Source organism: Dryobates pubescens, chromosome 27, assembly GCF_014839835.1.
Source record: "Dryobates pubescens isolate bDryPub1 chromosome 27, bDryPub1.pri, whole genome shotgun sequence".
Classification (NCBI taxonomy): domain Eukaryota; kingdom Metazoa; phylum Chordata; class Aves; order Piciformes; family Picidae; genus Dryobates; species Dryobates pubescens.
Genome location: NC_071638.1, coordinates 1,294,296 through 1,318,631, shown reverse-complemented (window position 1 = coordinate 1,318,631; position 24,336 = coordinate 1,294,296). Strand labels below are relative to the sequence as shown.

The 24,336-nt window shown below is 43.0% G+C and overlaps 1 protein-coding gene across 1 annotated transcript in view; it reads left to right on the top strand.

The window, feature by feature from the left end:
• The window catches only part of SCUBE1 (signal peptide, CUB domain and EGF like domain containing 1), a 255,138-nt gene that overhangs the window by 31,187 nt on the left and 199,615 nt on the right, over positions 1-24,336 (top strand). Inside the window, exon 3 of the mRNA XM_054173884.1 lies at positions 14,456-14,584. Coding sequence (XP_054029859.1) covers positions 14,456-14,584 — 129 coding nt within the window. The remainder of the gene's footprint in view (positions 1-14,455; positions 14,585-24,336) is intronic.

The window sequence follows — 24,336 nt, the reverse complement described above, 5'->3', positions numbered from 1 at the left end:
TGTCTCTCCTGGATGAGGGCTACTGCGGCTGCTTTCCTGCTCCTCTGCCACATGGTTGGGCCTGATCCTTCTCCCTGCTGCCTCTGCGCATTTTCAGAGAGAGACTGGTTTTGTATTCTTCTTCTTCTTTGTCCCCCTCCCATCCAGCTTTGTTCCTTGCCTTTGTGATCCTTACCTGTTTTAGATATATATATGTATATATATTGTTTAAAGAAAACTCTTTACCGCTCTACTTCCAGGCCAACTCCAAATTATTGCTTGGTGGATTTGTTCCTTTCCTTTTTTTTTTCCCCCTCTCTGTTGTGAGGGAGGAGAGGGGAGTGGGGGAGAGATTCTCAGCCTTGCCCCCATCTGAGCTCTTAACTCCCAGTTAAGGCTTAAACCACCACAGAGAGTCAAGTCAGTTTTGAAAAATTCCTAGATCCTTTGAAAAGTTTGACCTGGCTGTGTAATCCAGCTTGAGATGGTTACAATGTTAAACCAGGTGCCATTGATAAACACACAAAACTCTGTGATTTCATTTGGAGCCTTTAACTGAAAGTGAAATGCTGTGTTTAATCATGGGTGAGTTAACTGGGCAGGCCTTGGAGCCCTTTTCTGTGGATAACCAAGAATGTTGTAATGTGTTCTCTCTTGTTCTTCCATTTATATATATATGAAATACTACAAGTATACAACAGATACAGTCTGAAAAAAGGAAATTGTCTAGAAAGTTGGGAAGGAGTAAGGAGAAGCATGGGGAATTAACCAAGAATATTTCAAAAAGGGACTTCTCTGATCTCTAGTTTTGTATTGGATGTACTGTTGAACTGAAAAAAAAATAAATTAAACACCAAACCACAACCAAACCAACAAACACCAACACTGAAAACCAAAACCAAACTAAACAAACACCCAAACCCCCCAATAACAGAAAAAAAAGTTAGTTGTGTTGCTAATAATAATAATAAAAAAAACAGGTTGGAAGAGACCTTCAAGATCATCGTGTCCAACCCATCAACCAATCCAACACCACCTAAACAACTAACCCATGCAACCAAGCACCCCATCAAGTCTCCTCCTGAACACCTCCAACGATGGTGACTCCACCACCTCCCCAGACAGCCCATTCCAATGGGCAATCACTCTCTCTGTGGAGAACTTCTTCCTAACATCCAATCTAAACCTCCCCTGGTGCAGCCTGAGACTGTGTCCTCTTGTTCTGGTGCTGGTTGCCTGGGAGAAGAGACCAACCTCTGCCTGTCTACAACCTCCCTTCAGGTAGTTGTAGAGAGCAATAAGCTCTCCCCTGAGTCTCCTCCTCTCCAGGCTAAGCAACCCCAGCTCCCTCAGCCTCTCCTCACAGGGCTGTGTTCCAAACCCCTCCCCAACTTCGTTGTCCTTCTCTGGACTCGTTCCAGCAAGTCAACCTCCTTCCTAAACTGAGGGGCCCAGAACTGGACACAGGACTTAAGGTGTGGCCTAACCAGTGCAGTGTACAGGGGCAGAATGACCTCCCTGCTCCTGCTGGCCACACTGTTCTTGATGCAGGCCAGGCTGCCATTGGCCCTCTTGGCTGCCTGGGCACACTGCAGGCTCATGTTCAGCCTATCATCAACCAGCACTCCCAGGTCCCTCTCTGCCTGCCTGCTCTCCAGCCACTCTGACCACAGCCTGTACCACTGCATGGGGTTGTTGTGGCCAATGTGCAGAACCCGGCACTTGGATGTTGGAATCAAGTCTTTAGTCAAGAGATTGCTGCATAATAACAGCATTGTTGTAAAAGACCTAAGAAATCATGGAAATGAGAGTATTTGAAATAGTTCTATAGGACTAAACAAGCACTTATATAAACTTATCCACTTTTTTCCTTCTGCTGTACAACTAGACTGCCTGGCTTTCTGTGGTGCATTACATCAAATGCATGTTTTTGTTTGAATACTGCATGGAAGTTGTAGGCACGCTTTGGTTCTTTCTACCTAACATTCTCCCCAGTGTAACAAACACATATAATTTCATAAAATGAACAAATTAAAGCCTCCAGACTATGAATGCCCATGTAACTATTGCCATATCTGCAGTTTTATTCATTTTTCACTAAATAGCATTAACCCTGCTGGAAGCTGTGTGTGCTTTCTCATGCAGGGTATTTGAACACTGGAGCACAAATGTCTAATTTCTTGGCAAAGCCAAGAATGCATCTGTTTACTCTACATTTCTTTCTTGTCCAAACATCAGATGCAAGCACAGCTTATAACTGAAAATATTTGATGACTCACAGGCCAGCAATTGTGTTTTCCATGTTTGAATTTTAAATTTCATCTGTACCACTTATTCTGGATTTTCCACACTGTGACACAGGTGTTTGTACAGACTGCCCTGGCCTCATCTAAACCTCACTCCTGTGTGGCAGGCAAAGGGCAGTGCGGAACATCGGTAGCTCCTGTCCGCAGAGCTCTTGCTCTTCCTTACTTCTCTGCTGGCCAAACTGTGCAGCAAATGTTTTGAAGAAGCTGTAAAAGGTAATGATGGAAAAGCTGATGACTTCCATGCTAGTGTTCACTATCTGTAGATTTGTGTCTGCTAGACGATTGTTACACATACACAGGCCAAAAAACAAAGGTTGCTTACCACTGGTTTTTAGTTTTCTTCTGATATCATATATCTCTAGTGATAAATAGAGCTCTGACTCACAAGATCAATTTCTGAATGGCTTTTTAGAAGACTGAGGAGAGCCTTCATCATAACTGATTATCTCTATGTGAATGCCCAGGGAGGTGGTGGAGTCACCGTCCCTGGAGGTGTTCAAGAGAGGATTGGACGTGGCACTTGGTGCCATGGTCTAGTCATGAGGTCTGTGGTGACAGGCTGGACTCGATGATCTTTGAGGTCACTTGCAACCTTGGTGGTACTGTGATACTGTGAATAAAATTTTGGAATTGTCAGCATGTATCAGTAGAGTAGGGTTCTTTGCTTCAGGAATTAAAAACTTCAACCCCAAAACCACATTCATGTAATATTTGTTTGAAAACAAAACCCTTTTGCACTGATCTACTACTCTAGCATCTAGAGCTTCTTGGTGATGTTGGCCAGGGCCATGCTTTCAAAGAAATGAAAATATTTGGTATATACACCCAAACAAAACTACATAGAAGGTATTTTACACATTGTAGAGGTAGAATAATTAAGAAGCTGAGAGTGTGCCAGAATTCTGAATTCTGTGACTCTCAGATTTTGAAAACATGTTGTAAATCTGTAATTTCTATTCAGTTACATCTTCTCAGATCTTTCTGAAGCAAATGTATCAAGCTAATAAATGAGGTATTTCTCATTCATTTCCTAAAGATGCTGAGTACCCACAGCCCTGCAAGGGCTTCTCAAAACATAAATATAAAGAGATAATGCATCTGTATCTGGACTGGAGCACTAAAATCATTACGATCAGTGCACAGCACTACAGAGGAGATGAGGAAAATAGGAACTCCCTTGTACTATCTCCTATGTAAGAAAAGTGAGATGTAAAATGATGACTGGAAGTTAGGCAACCAGATGTTATTATTACTCTTGCCAAAGTTACTCTGCAGTCTTAATTGCCATGAAGTATGAGGGACTTTTATTTCAGTGACTTTTAATGAATGATCCATACATCTGATTTTCAGTGCATTTTATGTGTGTAACAGCAGTCTTACCATCACATGGACCTTCCTGGTCCAGACAAACACTTCAGCAGTTGGAAAGAAGTATTTATGCCAAAAAGGAAACATAATGATTCTGAAGCAAAGAAGGATCTGCGCTATGGTGATCCAACTTACACAGTCAACTGCTGTTTAATGCATGATGAGTTATAGTCTTCATCCTTGTGAAGAACTTAAGAGTAGCACTCCTTACAGGCTGCTCTTTGCTGTTCTCTGCAAACCAAAACGCTGCGAGGTCTTCATAAAGGATGCTGTTGGGAAACTGTATATATTAATCTGCTTTTGGGGAACAGGTAGATTCAGCATTGCCAGGGACAGAGATCCATGGATCCCTTGTGAATCATGTTTACAAGTGACCACCTGACTTTAGTCAATGTTGACAGGCAGCCCTGAGCAGGTCATTTGAGTACGTGGAATGAATTTCCCATGGCAATGCAGAGTTGCTGTGCTCACATAGATTAGTTGTATGATAGTCTCATGGGATTTTTTGGTAGGCTGGTAAAATTAGTGCCTGATATGTGTCTCATACAAAGCAGGGAGTTTGACCAAGTCATACAAGATGACAGGCAGTCCTACTTTTACAAATCCTACCTGATGAAAATTACATTGGATTTCCCAAGTGGTTAACTAGTACAGCAGAGCAGTTCTCAGCCAGAAGTCTGCAGTAGCGAAGAGCTACTGCTAAAGTACATGCAGGAAAAAAGTTTGATATATCTGCTATCATAAGATGCTTGCACTTCTGCTGGAAAATGTAATAGTTCCTCATATCCAAAAAGCTTGACAACCACTGCTTGACAGCCACAAGTCTCTACTACTTGTGGCCTTGGCTGTCTCAGCCGCAAACTGAAATAGTGTTAATCTGCTAGGGACATGGTTTGCCACTGACTTGTTCTGAAACAAGCATGAAACAACAGCCACCCTCTGTTCTCCCACATGAAAGGCCAAAGAAAAGAAGTTAATATGCACGTGCTGACAGGATATAAAGAAAAGGTGAAGCTTGAGGTTGTTTCCTTTTGTCAACGGACAGGCATTTAAAAGTTAAATGCAAAGGTAGGTTGGAGATATACAATCTAGGAACGAGGAAGATGCCTGCAGGGGTTGGAAAAAAAGTAGGTGAATTATGTTTGTATCAGTGAGTTAGTTTCATGTCTTAAACCTCTCTCTTTTTAGGTGCGTATTTCAGTTCAAAGAGCTAGGAATAACCTCCTGCCATAGCTACCAAGACGATAATCATTACAATGCATTCATACCAGTTGTGGAAGTAAGGTGCACAAAAATATTCTCCAAGAGCTTGCAAGATTAGATGTGGAAGCAAACATTTTCCATTTATATTAAATGAGTTAACTGTGGTGGAAATGACTGTAAATTAGAAGTGGTGGGGAAAATGCTGTCAAATGTCATGTTTCACATTCATAGCAGCTTGTGAACAGGAAATCTCTCTGCTTGAGCTTGTCAGACGTGGTAGCTGCTAAATAAAGACAGGCTCTAAAACTGTTATATGCTCTGCAGGTATCCATCTTTATGTGGGTATTTCACTTGCAGTTCAAATAACTTGTAACCAATCTGTTTAAATATAAATTAGGAAAAAATGTCAAACCACAACAAACACTAATGAGGAGTTCAAGATGCATAATGCAAGGTAACAATCATTTTGATTTCATCTAGAAAAATGTGTGTTAACCATGAATAGAGCTGGAATGGTCCCAAAGAAGTTTCTTGGACAAGCTGAGATGGCAGATGTCATGTAGGGATGATACTCAGGTATATGAATAGAAATACATTGTACCCCCAGTGAAAGAGCTCTGCTTAATTATTTTTTCTCCATAAATGACTGTAACTCCCCAAAGGTTTTAGACCCATAAAAGGTACTCTAGGTACTACAGAAATCTGATATTAATAGGGTAAAAAGACTTGTCAATTGAGCAGGCAAAAACTCTGTTACATGTCATTTTTATTTATCTTCCCTCAGTTCCTGCTCCTGGAGTGTAAAATATGCCTCCAGAAAGAGTATTTAGATGGCTGGAAAACTGCACCAGATGCAGTTTATGTCATTGAATACTTTTTATCCCCTTGTGCTCCCGTGACTTTGGCAAAGTACATTTACATTGAGGAAATAATAATTAACTCCATCCTGAGTATGAATCAAAGGGGTAGTTCTTTTGTCTGTTAACAGTTTGACTGGCATATCAGTGTCCAGCCACTAAGAATGTTTTTCTAACTCTTTGAGCTAGGAGTTTAAGCAAGAAGGAAATATAAGGAAAGATGGAGACTGGTAACTGAGGAAGGGAAGGTGAATTTAAGAAAAATACAAGGAAGGGAACCTTCAGAGACCTCTTTCTTATCAATGAATGAAGAATGTGATGGTCATGCATCAAAAATGTAAAATACTATCATTCAACTAGTACATAAAGTTTGAATTTTCACAATCACACAGAATCATCTTGAGTATCTTGAGGGCTGGGGCCCCAACCACCTCCCTGGGCAACCTGTTGTAGTGTTCCACTACCTTCATGGTAAAGAACGTGTTCCTAACATCCAATCTAAATCTGCACTTGTCTAGTTTGAAGTTATTGCCCCTCAACCTATCACTGCAGGCCTTTGCAAACAGTTTCTTTCCATCATTCTTGTAGGCCCCCTTCAGGTACTAGAAGGTTGTTAGTAGGTCTCCCTGAAGCCTTCTCTTCTCCAGGCTGAGCAAACCCAGCTCCCTCAGCCTGTCTGCATAACAGAGGTGTTCCAACCCCGTGATCAATTTTGTGGCTCACAGTGTGTGAGCTGGGTAAGCTGAATTCTGCTTAAAGCATTACATTGTCTAGCCACTACAGTCCTTAAATGTGACTCCTGAATTCTCCCTTTGTATGATAAATATATTAGAAGACCATTCACCAAAACTTGCAAAATAACACGTGCTTAAACACACCTGCAGCTGATATACTCAAAAGTTCAGGCACTCCACTGCCTCCCTAGAGAAGGACTCTTGTGGAAGCTTTTCTCCTGAACAAGGCCATCCTTGACTCTGTGCAACCTGGCAGTTTGATTCCTGCTTGCTGTGATCAGTGTAATAATGGGAAACAAATTCAGTCAGAGTCCAAAATAACGTGTCTCATTGGTTTCTCTCAAATTAGGACATAATTATAATGATCAAAGAAAAAAGATATTAAACAAATAGAAAGTTAAAAAGTCCCAACTTATGCCAGTGGTAAATGGAATGATGTCTCATCTGCCATAAAAATGCATCCTAAATATTTTTAGATGGTGTAGTTATAACAATGAAGCTATTCATTCTTTAAAATATGTGTGCTTTAACCAGCTGGATATACCTGTATGTAGCTTGGTTTGTATTCCATTGCCACGACCCCCCCATCCCCCCTTTTTCAGACAAGGTGATGAGCTTAGTTGTTGGCCATCGCAGAAGAAAAGGAAACAAAGCTGCTCCAGAGTACTTGATGTTTTCTACAAACTCTGTGAAATGGCTTCCAGAAAATCAGCCCAACAATATCTCAAAGGCATCCAAATCATCTCCCCTAAGCTGGGATGAAGTTTTCATCTTATTTCTGTTTCAATACTGGAAAATAGGAGTTTGTGACATTTTTTGTCACATTCTGTGACATTTTGACCTGGCCTACTCAATCTTGACATAGGCTCTCAGACTGGTTCTAACAGCTATCAAATGTTACGGTTTTGTTGGGCACAAGCACCTTGAAAACATCATGACAACCTGAAAGCCATAAACACTGCACTGTGTCTTCCTCTGATGTATTAGACCCCAACATTTCCAAGGTCAAAGTATCTAAAGAATAAGAGTGTTAAGAGTTTTGAGTCAAAAAAACCAAAATATCAGGAAGAACCAGGTGTAAGAGATTACAGATTTGTTTGTTTGTTTGTTTGGGTTTTTTGCTGTTGTTGTTGGTTGGGTTTGGGGGTTTTATTGTTATAGAAAAAGTGACTTAGCAAAGCTTTTCATGGGAAGCAATTTTCAGAAACATTCTTCAATCTGAGATGAAGGTCAAGGCTTCATGTGGAGTAGAAGAAAATGGAATAAACCTTTTCTTCATAAAATTTGGATTTGGAGTAGATGATGCTAAATTATGCTATCGCAAAACTCACAGAGGGAAGTGGTATTTCAGAGGTCAGGCTGAGAGGAATTGATAACATTTTCCCAGCTGATTCTTCTTATATCTAGCTGGGTCAAGTTGAACACATTTTAAGAGCATTTTAGTACTCTTCTGGGGTTAATCACTTTCCAGAGAGCTGAACTTCTGGCAAATTTGCTCTGCACTTAGCAAAATTTAATCAATGTGTGAGCTTTTCTTCTGGCCTTTAGATGTGGAGCTGGTTCCCTTCTTAAGGAAAGTACAGTTTGATATTAGAGATACAAATGCCTTGGGTTCAGCTTATCCAATGTGTGTGTATAACTGCTTAAAGTATATTAAATGCAGAATCTGCCAAAGAAACAGCATATATGTAAATGTTCCCATGTGGATTTCATTTATTTTAATGGCTTTTACAGTCCCCAAATCTAGTCATCAAAAAGAATAAGATGCTGATCTGATTATGATCCGAGACTTGAACTTGTTAGCATCTCTGTCAGTATGCATGTTACTTTATTTCTGTCTGTTTCCTTAGAAGTAAATTAATGTTGCTACATTAATGCTACACTGATGATGCTACACTGCTGCTTCTTCTGAATTGGAAACAGGAATGTGGTGGTTCAGGCATGCCCCAGGGAGTCCAAGCCAGTGGGTGGGCACAGGAAGCCAGGTATTTCATCCCATAATGCCCTGCTCCCCTATAAAACATCAGCAGGGCGTCCTCTCTTCCTCTTTCTTCCCTCACCGCTGCCTGGGTAATGGGGTGAGCTGCCTCTCTTGAGCCTGGCTAGGCCCAAGGCCAGGGCAGTGGGGCAGAGAAAGAGCCCTGGGGGTTTGGGGTGTACTCCCAGGTGGGAGTGGGATGTTCTTGGGTATGTTTTGGGATCTCTCTCTTTTGTCACTGTGCTTGTGGTTCTCTGTAAAACTGTCATTGTTTTTCCATTTAAATTTTCCACCATTTTTGCAATCCATTTGTCTGAGGCTCTTCTTTTGCTCATGGTGGGAGAATTGGTCTCTCAACCTACCACAAGGAACAAAAAATTTAAGCACTGATATACCTATTTACTGTGAGTCCCAGGAAGCATATCTTCCTGCCTTCGTGAAACCAGTGGTAAAAGTACCTTTTGACTTTTGAAGGTTTGGGATTTAATCTCAGGGCATTTCACCTTTGGATAGTACAAGGTGACGTCATTACCAAGTATCTGAGACCAAGGTTGCATAAAATTATGCAGTGATTAAATGGCTCTATTTGTAGTGTAGCTCAATTCCTAATTATGTAGCCTTTGGAACCCAGAGTGGGGCTCTTCTCCTGTATTTTAATGTGGAAATGAGGATAGTACTTTAGTCCCAGGAGGAACAGTGGCCAAAACTCTGTAAAGAAGAGTAAACATTTTTGAAATGTTTTAAGAAAAATGTCATGGAAGTGCAAAATATTGGAAATAACTGTCCCAGTGTTTTGCAGTGGCCTTTGCTGCATACCACTCCTGGATGGGCAGGCAGCATGCTGCAATGTGCAGAGCTGTACTATGACTTGTTTTAACAGAAGGTGATGGCTGATAGTAGAGAATTCTGTGAGTGGTATGCTATGTCCTCTGTAGGAGCCTAGCAGCAGCCTCTTACGGAGCAGGAAGGTAAACACACAATGTTGTTTTCTGTCAGGTTCGTAAGGACAACATTAGCTACTGTCTCTATGATGCCTCTTTGTGAGTGTTTTGTTTGAAGCAGCTATATAAACAGATAAAGACAAATGCCAAAATATTTTTCTCTGCACAGTAAATATATTCATCATGACACACTTACAAAGACTGCAATATTTATTTTTCTGGCTATTTTATAGATCCAGCTCCTTTAGGACATATTCCACATCTGTATAATATACCTGTGTGCTAAGTTTTGATTGAAGTTCTCTAAGTTAGAATAAATTTGTGTGGGCAGACAGCTTCCTTCGGCTATTAATTTTCAAGTATCCAAGCACATAAATTATTTCTTTCAAAGTCAAAAGAAATCTGTGTTTACTGAGTTAACTCCAGATAGTTCTCATACACTAGTAGCTAAGAATTACTTGAACACATCCTACTCTTAGTTTCAACATCTTCTTGATGTCTTATCTTGTCAGATGCCAAGATGCCATATCCAGCTGGCAGCCAGTCACTAGTGGTGTGCCCCAAGGATCAGTGCTGGGCCCCATGCTCTTTAACATCTTCATTGATGATCTGGATGAGGGCATTGAGTCCATCATCAGTAAATTTGCAGATGACACCAAGCTGGGAGCAGATGTTGATCTGTTGGAGGGTAGAGAGGCTCTGCAGAGGGACCTCGGCAGGCTGGACAGATGGGCAGAGTCCAACAGCATGAGATTGAACACATCCAAGTGCCAGGTGCTGCACATTGGCCACAGCAACCCCAGGCAGTGCTACAGGCTGGGGTCAGAGTGGCTGGAGAGCAGCCAGGCAGAGAGGGACCTGGGGGTGCTGGTTGATGGCAGGCTGAACATGAGCCTGCAGTGTGCCCAGGTGGCCAAGAGGTCCAGTGGCATCCTGGGCTGCATCAGGAACAGTGTGGCCAGCAGGAGCAGGGAGGTCATTCTGCCCTTGTACACTGCACTGGTTAGGCCACACTTCGAGTCCTGTGTCCAGTTCTGGGCCCCTCAGTTTAGGAAGGAGGTTGACTTGCTGGAAGGTGTCCAGAGAAGGGCAACAAAGTTGGTGAGGGGCTTGGAACACAGCCCTGTGAGGAGAGACTGAGGGAGCTGGGGTTGCTTAGCCTGGAGAAGAGGAGACTCAGGGGTGACCTTATTGCTCTCTACAACTACCTGAAGGGAGGTTGTAGACAGGCAGAGTTTGGTCTCTTCTCCCAGGCAACCAGCACCAGAATAAGAGGACACAGTCTCAGGTTGCACCTGGGGAGGTTTATGTTGGATGTTAGGAAGAAGTTCTATACAGTGAGAGTGATTGCCCATTGGAATGGGCTGCCTGGGGAGGTGGTGGAGTCACCATCACTGGAGGTGTTCAGGAGGAGACTTGATGGGGTGCTTGGTGCCATGGGTTAGTTGATTAGGTGGCTTGGATTGGTTGATGGGTTGGATGCGATGATCTTGAAGGTCTCTTCCAGCCTGGTGTATTCTATTCTATTCTATTCTATTGAAATCATGATACATGCTTTTTGAGTATTCATTTGGCCTGTTAAAACATGGCATTACTATAGAGCTCTATTTTTGTCCTTGTAGCCTGAGAATGATAGGAAGTTTCTTGAAAACATGAATGGTTATGGAAGCTGCAAATCTATGCAAAGTGGAAACCTCCCTGAAAGGCTTTGGCAATATGCACCCAGGCACACTGGGCTATGCAGAACAAAGAGAGGCATCTCAGGGACTTTCTACTGCCATGTTGCAGGTGTGTTTGGGACAAGCTGTTGCTAAAGAGGGCTTTCTGGAGCAGAGCAACAGCTGAAAGACTAGGAAGCTTTTAAGCAAGAGGTCCTGTTTTTGTTAGGAAAATCCTTTTCCCTGCATCTTATTTCCAGCATTTTTGTGGTGCTGAATGCTGTTACAAAAAAAGCTAACCAGTTCTGCAGAAAAAGCCAAATTCCTAATTCCCATTTCAAGCTCTCACGTATATTGTAGAAGGAGGGCTTCAGAGCTGTTGGAGGGAAGTGTATGAAGCCCTGGGTTATTTTGTGTTTACAGTAGGTTCATGGGAAAGCCCAGCCTGAGGGGGAAGGCTTGCAAAAAATCCAAGGAGAAGCCTATCCAAACTCTGACAGATCAAACTTCTCAGAGCTTTGTGCAAGGAGGGACAAACCTATCTAGGCTCAATCCAAGGACCAGAAATATTGAAAGCATTGAGTGACTGCATTTGAGCTAGCTTTTCATCTCAGAAACTGCCTAACTACCTTGCAGTCTCAAGATGGCAGCTGTATATGATATCAGATAGCAAAGCTTTTCCTGGAGTACTTTCAAAAGTGAAAAAGAAAACAAGCAAAAGGCTGTGTGAATGTAATCCTGACAAATACTTCAACCACTTCTGCAATGGAGAGCACATTTGAAATAAACATCCAGGATATCTCTGATGTATTAACAGGTGGTTCTCTAAAAAAGCTTATGCTACCCATTTATCATGCACTAACTATGGCATCATGAGGTTCAGTAAGGTGAAGTGCAAGGTCCTTCACCTGGGTCACAGCAATCCTCAGTACCAACACAGGCTGGGGAATGATGAGATTAAGAGTAGCCCCGCAGTAAAGGACTTGGGAGTACTGGTGTATGAGAAACTGGACATGAGCCATCAATGCACATTTGCAGCCCAGAAAGCAAGCCATATCCTGGCCTGCATCAAAAGAAGTGTGGCCAGCAGGCCAAGAGAGGTGATTCTGCCCCTCTACTCTGCTCTGGTGAGACCTCACCTGGAGTACTGTGTCTGTCTCTGGAGTCCTCAACACAGGAAGGACATGGACCTGATGGAGCAGGTCCAGAAGAGGGACACAAGGATGTTCAGAGGCTGGAGCATGCGTCTCTTTTGTGAAGACAGGCTGAGAGAGTTGGGGCTGTTCAGCCTGGAGAAGAGAAGGCTGCAGGGGGACCTGTCCTGAAGGGACAAAAAGCCTCAAAAATGCTCTGAACCAGACAATGAGGCAGGAGCCAGCAGGTCTGTTTTTTCAGGAAAATGCCCACGTTGCCTAGGCTTGTCTGAACATGCCCTGGAGTCCAAGTGGGCCAGGTGTGTGCTTTTGGCCACGTTTGGAGAAAACTCATTCTGTAGGTTACAGTGTCAGGGTTTTATCTCTCAATCTTTGTTGCCACTGGCCATTATTGTCTTGGGAAATCTATAAGTACCAGCCCAAAGAGCCAGAGCCTTGCCTTGCAATTGTCCAAGCTCTGGGAGAAATCACAAGCCTGGCTTGGAAGCAGAGCTGTGTTTCAGTTTACCCAGACAGGACTGCAAAGACCCCTTGCTGTATAGCATTGTAAAGCCCAGGAGCAGACAGACGTGTCTCGCTGGGCTGAGAGGCGAACCCCAGGAGGAGCTGAGTCCCCAGGACAGTTTTGTTTGATTGGAAGAAGGAACAAGCACTGCTGCGAAGATTGCAAACTCTCTAAGCCTTGGCAGCAACCTCTTTGCTACAAAGCTACCAGCTACAAAGCCTTTGGAGATAAATCTTGAGTGTGCCTGAGCGATAGGCTGCGGATGCCAACAGAAAGCGAAGCTGTGCTCCTGCAGCTCCCACGTGGTCGATGCCAGTTTGGGTTTGTTTAAATCCCCCCCAGGTGCCACGGGGTGCCAGCATCGGGGACGAATGACACTATCTGATTTTTATCATAGTATCAGTCAGGGTTGGAAGGGACCACAAGGATCATCTAGTTCCAACCCCCCTGCCATGGGCAGGGACACCCCACACTAGATCAGGCTGGCCACAGCCTCATCCAGCCTGGGCTTAAGCACCTCCAGGAATGGGGCCCCAACCACCTCCCTGGACAACCCATTCAAGGGCTTCACCACTCTCATGGGGAAGAACTTCCTCCTCACTTCCAGCCTGAATCTCCCCACCTCCATCTTCATTCCATTCCCCCTAGTCCTATCACTCCCTGAGATCCTGAGAAGTCCCTCCCCAGCCCTCTTGGAGCCCCCTTCAGATACTGGAAGGCCACAATGAGGTCACCTGGGAGCCTTCTCTTCTCCAGACTGAACAGCCCTAACTCCTTCAGTCTGTCCTCACAGGAGAGGTGCTCCAGCCCTCTGATCCTCCTCGTGGCCCTTCTCTGGACATCTTCCAGCACCTCCATATCCCTCTTGTAATAGGGGCTCCATAAGCATCTATTGCAGGTCTGTTGCCCTAGGGAATTCTGGAGTTCCCCCTCCCCGCTTCGTGGGCAGTCTCGTTGCTGGTGTTCCTTCCCTTTTTTATTTTACAGTTTAAAGTGCTGTTTGTTGTTTCTGGATTTTGGCTCATATTGTTTAAATTGTGACATGTTCCTGCTGGTGAGAGAGCTGTTCCACAACCAAATATTTTGAACCAGTCAGTAGGTGTTATTAATATTTTCTGTGGGATTTTTTGTTATTACTAAAGTTATTGATATTTTTATTAGTTGTTCTGCCTACTGAATATTAATAGCTCCTGACAATCATCACAAGACCCTATAAGAGTGTTTCAACATCTGAGAGGGATGTATAAGAAAGCTAGGGCGGGACTGTGTACAAGGGCATGTAGCAATGGAGCAAGGGGCGATGAGTTTAAATTAGGGCAGGGTAGATTTAGTTTGGATATCAAGAGGAAGCTCTTTATAATGAGGGTAGTGGAATACTGGAAAAGGTTGCCCAGAGAGGTGCTAGAGGTTCCATCCCTCAAGACATTCAATGTCAAGCTTGCTGGAGTCCTCAGCAGCCTGATGTAGCTATAGATGTCCCTGTTCACTGCAAGGGGGTTGGCAAAGATGACCTTTGAGGGTCTCTTCCAACCCGATGCAGTCTGCGCTTCTGTGATTCTATGTGCTATACATTGGCTTGCTGCTTTTCCATCAAGACCCTGGCTCAGGGAATTACTGACTGAATATGTTGGATGAAAGATGCAATATGAGTATAGACAAAGGTGAAGAGCATGGATATCTTCAAAGACTAGGCTCAGCTGGAGAAATTTTTCTGTGTTCTCAGTATTCTCTATTTACAGAAGTTTCATTTTCCTCCTTTTGTGTTTTAGACATCGACGAATGTGAAAATGACTTCTACAATGGAGGTTGTGTCCATGAGTGTATCAACATCCCAGGCAACTACAGGTGCACATGCTACGATGGGTTCATGTTAGCCCATGATGGCCATAACTGTCTTGGTAAGTAGTGAATGCTAGCAAATAAGTTTCATTTTATAGCTGTGGTAAGAGGGCACGATCTTCTTGCTGCCTTCTGTTATCTGTTATGTTTTCAGTATGGTTATGGATAACAACAGCAGATTCAACTCAATCTGTGATACTTGGTTAATTTATTCCAAAGAGACATATTTTTTCCTCATGAGGAAATAAGGCATTGGAAAGAACTAAAGTTTTGGTCTCCACCTGTTCTTGCTTTTTGAATAACCACCTATTTATCATGTATTACAAGGAGGAAAAAGAACCCTTCACAAGATGAATGACAATTTTTTCATCTTTCAATGAATTCTAGTATTTTTTTTCCCCTCATCATCTTCCACACACACCCACACACCCACCTCTAAAGGACTTCACTGAGCCCTCAAAATGAACTTTGCTAGTTAGTTACTATATCATACATTTCATGTATCAAGTTTATGTTTCTCTTGGAAAAGGCAGTTGATGTTGGATTAGCATGATGAATTTGAATCTGTATGCACATTAGGCAGGGTTGTAGTGAATTTTGTATAGAATTATGGAATTTCCATGGAATTTGTAGATGGCCCTATAAGAGTTGTGCCAGGATGAATTTGAAAACCCTGCCTTAGCTGTCTTCTCATACAGCACCACGAACATGTAGGTGCTTAGACAAAAGATTTGCTAGGAGTGACTCAGTATCAGACTGCACTATTCCCACTGCTTCTCCATCCTCTGGCCTTCCAGACATTACTGTTGGAGTCCTTTATGTTAGCACATAGTGAGTCAGGCAGGAAGAACTTCTAGGGGGCAATTTGTCTGCCTAAAAGTAGGAGTATCATGACAGTGAGAACATTCTGGAGCTGATAGATGTAATGTTAGATCATAGAATCATGCAATATCTCAACTTGGAAGGAAACCATAAAGCTCATTGAGTCTGGAGATCTAAGTGAGTCTATTTGGAGTGTGAGGTGAAGGCTAGATGGAGTAGTGTTAGGAATCTAAAACTGCATCTGATGCCAATGTTTAGACAGCTGAGTTGCTCTCTTAGTGACTGCAGGTGTGTTTAATTATTGTAGAAATCTTTGTGTGGTTGTTTTAGATAGAAGACATGGAAATAAGAGCCTATGATAATTCACTGTAGGCCATCCAGGTTGTAGTAAACATGACCATTATGTCAAGACTTTGTGTCCAGAGAAGGGCAACGAGGCTGGGGAGAGGCCTCAAGCACAAGCCCTACAAGGAGAGGCTGAGAGAGCTGTGATTGTTTAGCCTGGAGAAGAGGAGGCTCAGGGGAGACCTCATTGCTGTCTACAACTACCTGAAGGGGGATTGTAGCCAGGAGGGAGTTGGTCTCTTCTCTCAGGCAACCAGCACCAGAACAAGAGGACACAGTCTCAAGCTGCACCAGGGGAAGTTTAGGCTGGAGGTGAGGAGAAAGTTTTTCACTGAGCGAGTCGTTCGTCATTGGAATGTGCTGCCCAGGGAGGTGGTGGAGTCACCGTCCCTGGAGGTGTTCAAGAGGGGATTGGATGTGGCACTTGGTGCCATGGTCTAGTCATGAGGTCTGTGGTGACAGGTTGGACTTGATGATCTTTGAGGTCTCTTCCAACCTTTGTCATACTGTGATACTGTGATTTTATGTGCATGATTGCCCCCATTCTGAAATACATATTTGCTGTAGCCCAGATGAACTACTGTCTGTTTTTTCATGGATGCAGTCCCCTGGACTTCAGTTAATCAACACCTTTGAAAATGGAATTGTTACTATCAGAAGTTTGGAGCCCCAAATTGGAGACTAACTTATAAAACAAAGTTTGGAGCCCCAAAAGATGCATGAAGAAAAAAAGTAATAATAAGCTATTAAAAATCCACTTATTTTATTTAGAGGTGTTTGTGTGGTATTGTTAATTCTAGGCAGCTACAGGAATGCCTTGTAAATACTAGTAGCTTTGTACTCAGAAAAGAAATGTAGTTTTTGTCGATTTGTAGATGAGAAACTAGAACAAACAGTTTAATTTGCTTCTCAGTCTTCACATGTGACAACTGGAGCTTCATCAGAAATGGAATGCTGCCCCTTCTGAATTCCTCCTTACACACCCTTATTTCAAATATTCTGTGGAACTTTGATTTCCCTTATTGAAAAAGAGCAGTTACTAAATTTGAACATCTGTAATATGATTTTTCAATTAATTCTCTTGTATGACAGACCTCCTGAAAATGGCTATAGAAATAGATTTTGATTATCCAGTATAGTTTATAGTTCTTCAGCAGTTGATCTTGTGCCTGATTGTGAAGAGTCCTGGGAAACAGGGTGAACTTCTCATTATAAATCAAGCTAGAAATGCAATTACTGGTGTGCATTATAGATGGAGTTCTCTGCAACAGCTGAATGTTCAACATGGTAGACAAAAACAGAAGCCCAGTGTCACCTGGGAATTCAGCAGCAGAGAACTGAATACCAAAGCCCTACTTATGTCTACTATCTTGAAGGTGTGCTCTGGGCAGAATGCCTTTACTGGTTTATTTGTCTGTTCTCCTGTGCTATTTTGCATTTCTTAAAGAAGTGACTTCAGTCACATAGAAGGAGAGACAGCAGTTTCCAACTGACCCTTCTCCAGAAGTGGTAGTAGTCTGCCAGCTCTGGTCGACAGAGCAGAGTAACAATCATAGGATCATTGAATGCTAGGGGTTGGAAGGGACCTCCAGAGATCAAGTCCAACCCCCCTGCAAAGGAGGAGCACTTAAGGCAGGTCAGAGAGGAACACGTTCAGGTAGATCTCTGGAGAATGTCATCCTCACATTAAAAAAGTTCTTTGTCATGCTGAGATGGAATTTCCTGTGACTGAGTTTATGTCCATTGAATCTTGTCCTATCTATCTCTGGATATCACTGAAAAGAGACCAGCTCCATCCTCTTGACAGCAGCACTTCAGATTTTGTAGACATTGGTAAGGTCCTCTCTCAGCCTTCTTTTCTCCTAATGAAACAGCCCCAGGTCTCTCAGTCTTTCCTCGTAAGAGAGATGTTCCAGTCCCTTAATCATCCTCACAGCCCTCCACTGAACTCTCTCCAGTAGTTCCCTGTCACTCTTGAACTGGGGAGCTCAGAACTGGACACAATACTCCAGATGTGGTCTAACCAGGACTGAGTAGAGCAGAAGGAAAACTCTTGACCTGCTGGCCACAGTCTTCTTCATGCACCCAACTGTACCGTTGGCCTTTTTTGCCACCAGGGCACATTGCTATCCCATGGATAATTTATAATCCATCCCAGCAGGACTCCAAGGTCCTTCTGTGTGGAGCTACTCTCCAGCAGGTCAACCCCTAACCTGTACTGCTGCATGGGGTCATTCCTCCCCAAGTGTGGGGCTCCACACTTACCCTTGTTGAATTTCATTAGGTTCCACTTTGTCCATCTGTCCCGTCTGTCCAGGTCCTGCTGAGTAGCAGCACAGCCTGAGAGGGTGTCAGCCACTCCTCCCACTTTTGTACCATCAGCAAACTTGATGAGGGTACACTCCATCTCTTCATCTAGATCACTGAGGATGCTGGACAAGACTGAACCTAGCACTGACCCCTGGGGAACAGCTCTGGCTATAGGTCTCCAACTGGACTCTGTTGTTTAACCAGTTCTCAATCCATCTCACCTTCCACTCTTCTAAGTCACATTTCCTGAGCTTTCTCACAAGGTATGTTATGGGAGACAGTGTCAAAGGCCTTTCTAAAGTCAAGGAAGATAACATCCACTGCTCTGCCTGTGTCTACTCATTCAGTCACACCATCGCAGGTTAATGACTTCCACTTTGCAAATCCATGTTGACTGCTCCTGATAACCTTGTTTTCCTCTATGTGCTTAGAGATGGCCTCCAGAATAAGCTGCTCCATCACCTTTCCAGGGATGGAGGTGAGGCTGACTGATCTGTAGTTTCCCAGGCCCACCTTGTTATCCTTCTTGAAAGCTGGAGTGACATTGGCTTTCCTCCAGTCCTTGGGCACCTCTCCCATTTCCCGTGATCTTTCAAAGATGATGGTGATTGGTAAAACAACAACATTAGCCAGCTCTCTCAGCACACAGGGGTGCATCCCATCAGGGCCTATGGATTTATGTATGTTCAGCTTACTCAAATGATCTCTAACCCAATCCTCACTGGCCAGTGGAGAGTCCTCCTTCTTCCAAGCTTTCTCTCTTACTTCCAGAGTCTGGGAATCACAAGAAGACATTTTTTGAACCTGCAGCTAAAGGATAAATGTCTGAGACAAACAAGGAGCAGACAGACACAGGCCTCAAAATAACATCTGCCTGTTATAAAATGCACCTTGGGATCCCAAATCAGTAGAGCACTTAAGTTCATGTTTGAAATCATAGTTTATTTTTAACTAAGGTCTGAGGTTAGGATCCATACCCAAGGTCCTGTCTTGAAGTACTCCTTTAAAATCTTGTTGGTTTATTTTAAGAGAGGAGAGGTTTTTTCTCTGACATGCTGGTTTAATTCCCAGATGAGTAGTAATAATCTACAGTCTGACTCAGAGGACAGGAAGAGTACTAGTATGTATGCATGTGCATGTGTATCACATCATATCATTCATGCTTCTTCAGTGAAAGTTCCAGTGCTCTACCTTTTTCTTTCAAAACCAACCTATCATTGTTAGAGCTCAAAATCTACCTTCTCCTTCTCTTTGTCTGAATGTATACAGTGGGATGAGGGATTATTGCCTTATCTGCCTCTGAACATGCAGTGGGAGGAGAGTTGCAAGTGTATGAGAAATCATTCCCGAAACTCCCAGATGTAAAATGCCAAGAAAGGGTACATAACTCATTTAGGGTTGCATAATCATTGGTATGATTAAAGAGATCAGTGTTTTCCTTTTTAATTTAGCTCTGCTTTTCTTTTCCAGACAGCTGTGCACAATGTGTTGCTTGCTTGAGCTCCAAATGGATGCTTCTATTATTGATGTTTATTTTTCTCTGTTTCCCAACAGCTAAAAAAGATATTAGTTTTTTTATGTGATCATTCTTAATACAAAATCAAGCAGCTTTTAGGAAGGTTTTTTTTAGCGTAGTAAAGCCAAATATTTTAAAGAGATGCTAGAAAAATTATACATTTTCTTGCCTGTCTTCCAGTTTTCTTTGCCATTCTTTCCTGTTTCCAGGACTCTATTAGGTGGGCTGCCACTTGAATGTGTCCAGAGAAGGGCAACAAGGCTGGGGAGAGGCCTTGAGCACAGCCCTATGAGGAGAGGCTGAGGGAGCTGGGATTGTTTAGCCTGGAGAGGAGGAGGCTCAGGGGTGACCTTATTGCTCTCTACAACTACCTGAAAGGTGGTTGTAGACAGGAGGGGTTTGGTCTCTTCTCTTTAGCAACCAGCACCAGAACAAGAGGACACCGTCTCAAGCTGTGCCAGGGGAAGTTTAGGCTGGAGGTGAGGAGAAAGTTCTTCACTGAGCGAGTCGTTCGTCATTGGAATGTGCTGCCCAGGGAGGTGGTGGAGTCACCATCCCTGGAGGTGTTCAAGAGGGGATTGGACGTGGCACTTGGTGCCATGGTCTAGTCATGAGGTCTGTGGTAACAGGTTGGACTTGATGATCTTTGAGGTCTCTTCCAACCTAGGTGATACTGTGATACTGTGTGACAGTTGAGTATTGTCCTCCTCTAGCACATCAGCAGGACCTCTAGTAATATTATCAGTCATAAACTTTCTTTCAGACTTTCATGGTTGCTAACCTGAAACTCCTTGGCAGATGAGGGAAGGTTGAATACACCACAACTTTCTCTCCATAACTCTTCATTTGTATTAAAACACATAGAAAATTATGCCATTTTTGCAGAGAAAGCTCTGAACCTAAATATTGAAGCTCTTACTAATTTTCACTGATTCCAGTAAGACTTTCTCTTGAGCAGAGCTTCCAGACTTGCCAATCATTTACTGTCTTAGGAGTAGGAGGCCAGATTCCCAAATCAGGGTTCAGTGGTTGAGTAGTGGGGATCTGTTCTAAATATGAGGGGCAGAAGCACAAGATGTGAATGGACTCATATATATGTTTACAGACATAAACATATATATGTTTACAGACAGGATGTAAAGCCCAGGGAGGTGGTGGAGTCACCATCGTTGGAGGTGTTCAAGAGGGGATTGGACATGGCACTTGGTGCCATGGTCTAGTCATGAGGTCTGTGGTGACAGGTTGGACTTGATGATCTTTGAGGTCTCTTCCAACCTTGGTGATACTGTGATACTGTCTTGAAAGGCAAGTTTTAACAATAGATGTATCTGTATGTTTTAACCCTTCGTATGTTCTCTATTTCTGCAAATGATGACTGGCAGTGATTGGGTCCTTGAAGTGTATTAAGGACCTTGGGATTAGAGGACCCCTGCAAATGTGAGCCTAGAGGTATTAAGCTACTGAACTTCCACCAGATGAGATGTGGTGGGTGCGTACACAAAAATCAATGCTGCAAGTTGCACAACTGACTTTCAGGCTAAAAAACTTGAGTGTATTTTTTCAAGTTCTCTATTTTTGAGATACAAGCCTCAATGGCAAAGAAAGTTTCTTTCTGATATATTTCTCAAGCAGACTAACTTCTACTGTAGTATTGTTTCCAGGTATTTTATCAGTCCGGCTTGGTCTGTATGTTAATGATAACAGCTGTGACTCATCAGTGCAATTTTCAAGTCTTTGTGGTACAATGGCATGCATCAGATTTTACAACATGGACTACTATTCCACAATGTGTTCTACTAGCTAATGACTAGGTGCTGAGCTGGAATTATGAATATCTGGAATGATAAGTAAATGTTGAACACACAGTTCTCTTTCAGGCATTCACAGCCAGCTTCTGTATCTATGTTTACTTCTGTATCTCGGTTGCCTGTACCTTTACGGTGCAAGTAGTAGCAGACAATTGTAGAAACAAGTTAAATCTCTTTTTTGGTCTGGGATTATAATAGGTTAGTTCTGATGAACTTCCTATTCTAAATCTCAGATGCAGTTTTATACACACAGAAACTGTAGATATGTCCAGGCAGAGCCATTACAGCCTTATGTCTTCATGGTGTGTTCCCTGATGGGCACATGAGAATTGTTATGGTGTTTGCATACAATACTGGAAAACATTTAACAACCATGAAGCTGGGCTCTACATTTCTGTAAAGGTCTGTGCTTCAGCTGATGGAGTGTCTGCATAGAAACCATCTATCTGTACTCAACTTGGCGTCACAAGAGAGAAACAGGTATTTTATGTGCATGATGGCCCTCATTCTGAAATACATATTTGCTGTAGCTCAGGTGAACTACTGTCTGTTTTTTCATGGATGCAGTCCCCTGGACTTCAGTTAATCAACACCTTTGAAAATGGAATTGTTACTATCAGAAGTTTGGAGCCCCAAATTATAGACTAACTTATAAAACAAATCTATGTTCACTCTGGAAATCTAATCAAAAGATGGAATTCTCCTTGTGTGAAATGCCTCTAATACTCAGCCTTCTTTGAAGCCATTGCGTGAACACACTGCTTTTCTTCTCCTGATATTTCTGTATCTGAAAACTTCTCCCTTCAAAAGTACTCTGATGTTTGGTCACCCCACATTAATCTTCAAAGTTCAAATGAGATAAAACTTTCTTTACATGTTAATTTGACATATGTTTGCTTTCTTAGGCCAATGTGATCTGAGAAGTACCAAAACAAGTGAGAGTATAAATCACCATAGGCCCAAGGTTTTTTGTTAGGTATGGGGAAATAATCAAAAGTGTAAAATAAATCTTGGTTGCTGTCACCTGTGAAGTTAGATTCTCAGACTGTCATAATAAATTAAGAAACTGGGAGCTATGTGACAGCAGCATCAATCTCAGCCTCTTGTTTCTGCAAGTCTTCTTGTTGTCTGAGCCTCTTTCCTTAAATATTTACTCCCCAGAGGGGGTAATCAATCACAGTAAAGATTTCTCTGCATGGAACACTCAGGGAAGTAAAGAATCATCAGCTTAGAGTATGAAGTTAGTATGTATGCATTAAAACAGCTAAATCCCATTTGGTCTGATGTGGCTGTAGATGGCTGTGTCTTGCTTCAGCAAAGCTGTTTTATTCTACATCCTTACTCTTTGTACTGTTTGTATTAGTTTCGTATCTTTTGTTAATCCATCTTCACTTTCTCACAATAGTCAATCTCTAAGCCAGTGTGGCCTATATTGATGTATCCCTGAAGAGAAGAGCTATAAAATGTATTAGAACTAACCAGAGCTTTGGGAGCCACGTTGCCTTTAGCATTTATTCAAGGCAAGGGAGAAGGTGTATTCATCTAAGGGTGCAGGATTTCAGCCTGCAATGAGTGTTTACCAGTCTTACGTGTGTGACATTCAAGCCTTCCTTCATCAGATGGTGTAGTTGTCAGTCCTAGAAAGTACATAGATCCAGCTAAGATGCTGAATTCACATGGATCACAGCAATGTCACCTGGTGTCTGATTTCAAGTATAGTCACTGTTAATATACTCTGCATTAAATGCAATCAGTTCTTGGCAGTGTTGATTGATGACAGATAATATAGTTTACACAGTCAAGATAGTGCTGTCAAAAAGAGTAGCTGCTGCTTAGTTGCTTGCTGCATAGCTGCTTACCTCATTTGAAAATGAAACAAAATTATTTGCCAGTATGGGTAAGTACTATAAAAGGTTGGCAGTGGGTTTCCTTAAATAGATTCCAGGATCCTGGCTTTCTGTAGTGTCCTGCTTTTGCTGTCTAATACTTGCCATGAATTTCTGCCTCTTGACATTATTCTTTTGACCCCAGCGTACAATGTTCTTACTTTAAAGATTGAATCAAACAACAAAATCAAGAGAGAGGTTTTTTGGTTTTCTTTTTACTGCTTCCATTACCTTCTCTAGACTTCAATCCAGATAATTCACAGTATCACAGTATCACCAAGGTTGGAAGAGACCCCAATGATCATCAAGTCGAACCTGTCCCAACAGACCCCACAACTAGACCATGGCACCAAGTGCCACATCCAATCTCCCCTTGAACACCTCCAGGGACGGTGACTCCACCACCTCCCTGGGCAGCACATTCCAATGACGAATGATTCGATCGGTGAAGAACTTCCTCCTCACCTTGAGTCTAAACCTCCCCTGGCACAGCTTGAGACTGTGTCCCCTTGTTCTGGTGCTGGTTGCCTGGGAGAAGAGACCAACCCCTTCCTGGCTACAACCACCTTTCAGGTAGTTGTAGAGGGCAATGAGGTCACCCCTGATCCTCCTCTTCTCCAGGCTAAACAATCCCAGCTCCCTCAGCCTCTCCTCACAGGGCTGTGCTCAAGGCCTCTCCCCAGCCTTGTTGCCCTTCTCTGGACACATTCAAGTGTCTCGATGTCCTTCTTAAACTGAGGGGCCCAGAACTGGACACAGGACTCAAGGTGTGGCCTAACCAATGCAGAGTCCAGGGGCACAATGACCTCCCTGCTCCTGCTGGCCACACTATTCCTAATGCAGGCCAGGATGCCATTGGCCCTCTTGGCCACCTGGGCACACTGCCAGCTCATGTTTAGGCGGCTGTCAATCATCACCCCCAGGTCCCTCTCTGTTTGGCAACTCTCCAGCCACTCTGACCCCAGGTATCTCAGGTATTCTCAGGTATCTCAAAATATCCCCTGCATACAGGCAACTCAGTACTAGAATTTTATCAGAGCACAAGATGTACTTTCACATGTAACGGAAGCGGGAGGAAACATGGACTGGTTGTGGCATATTTTAATATCACAGAATCACAGAAA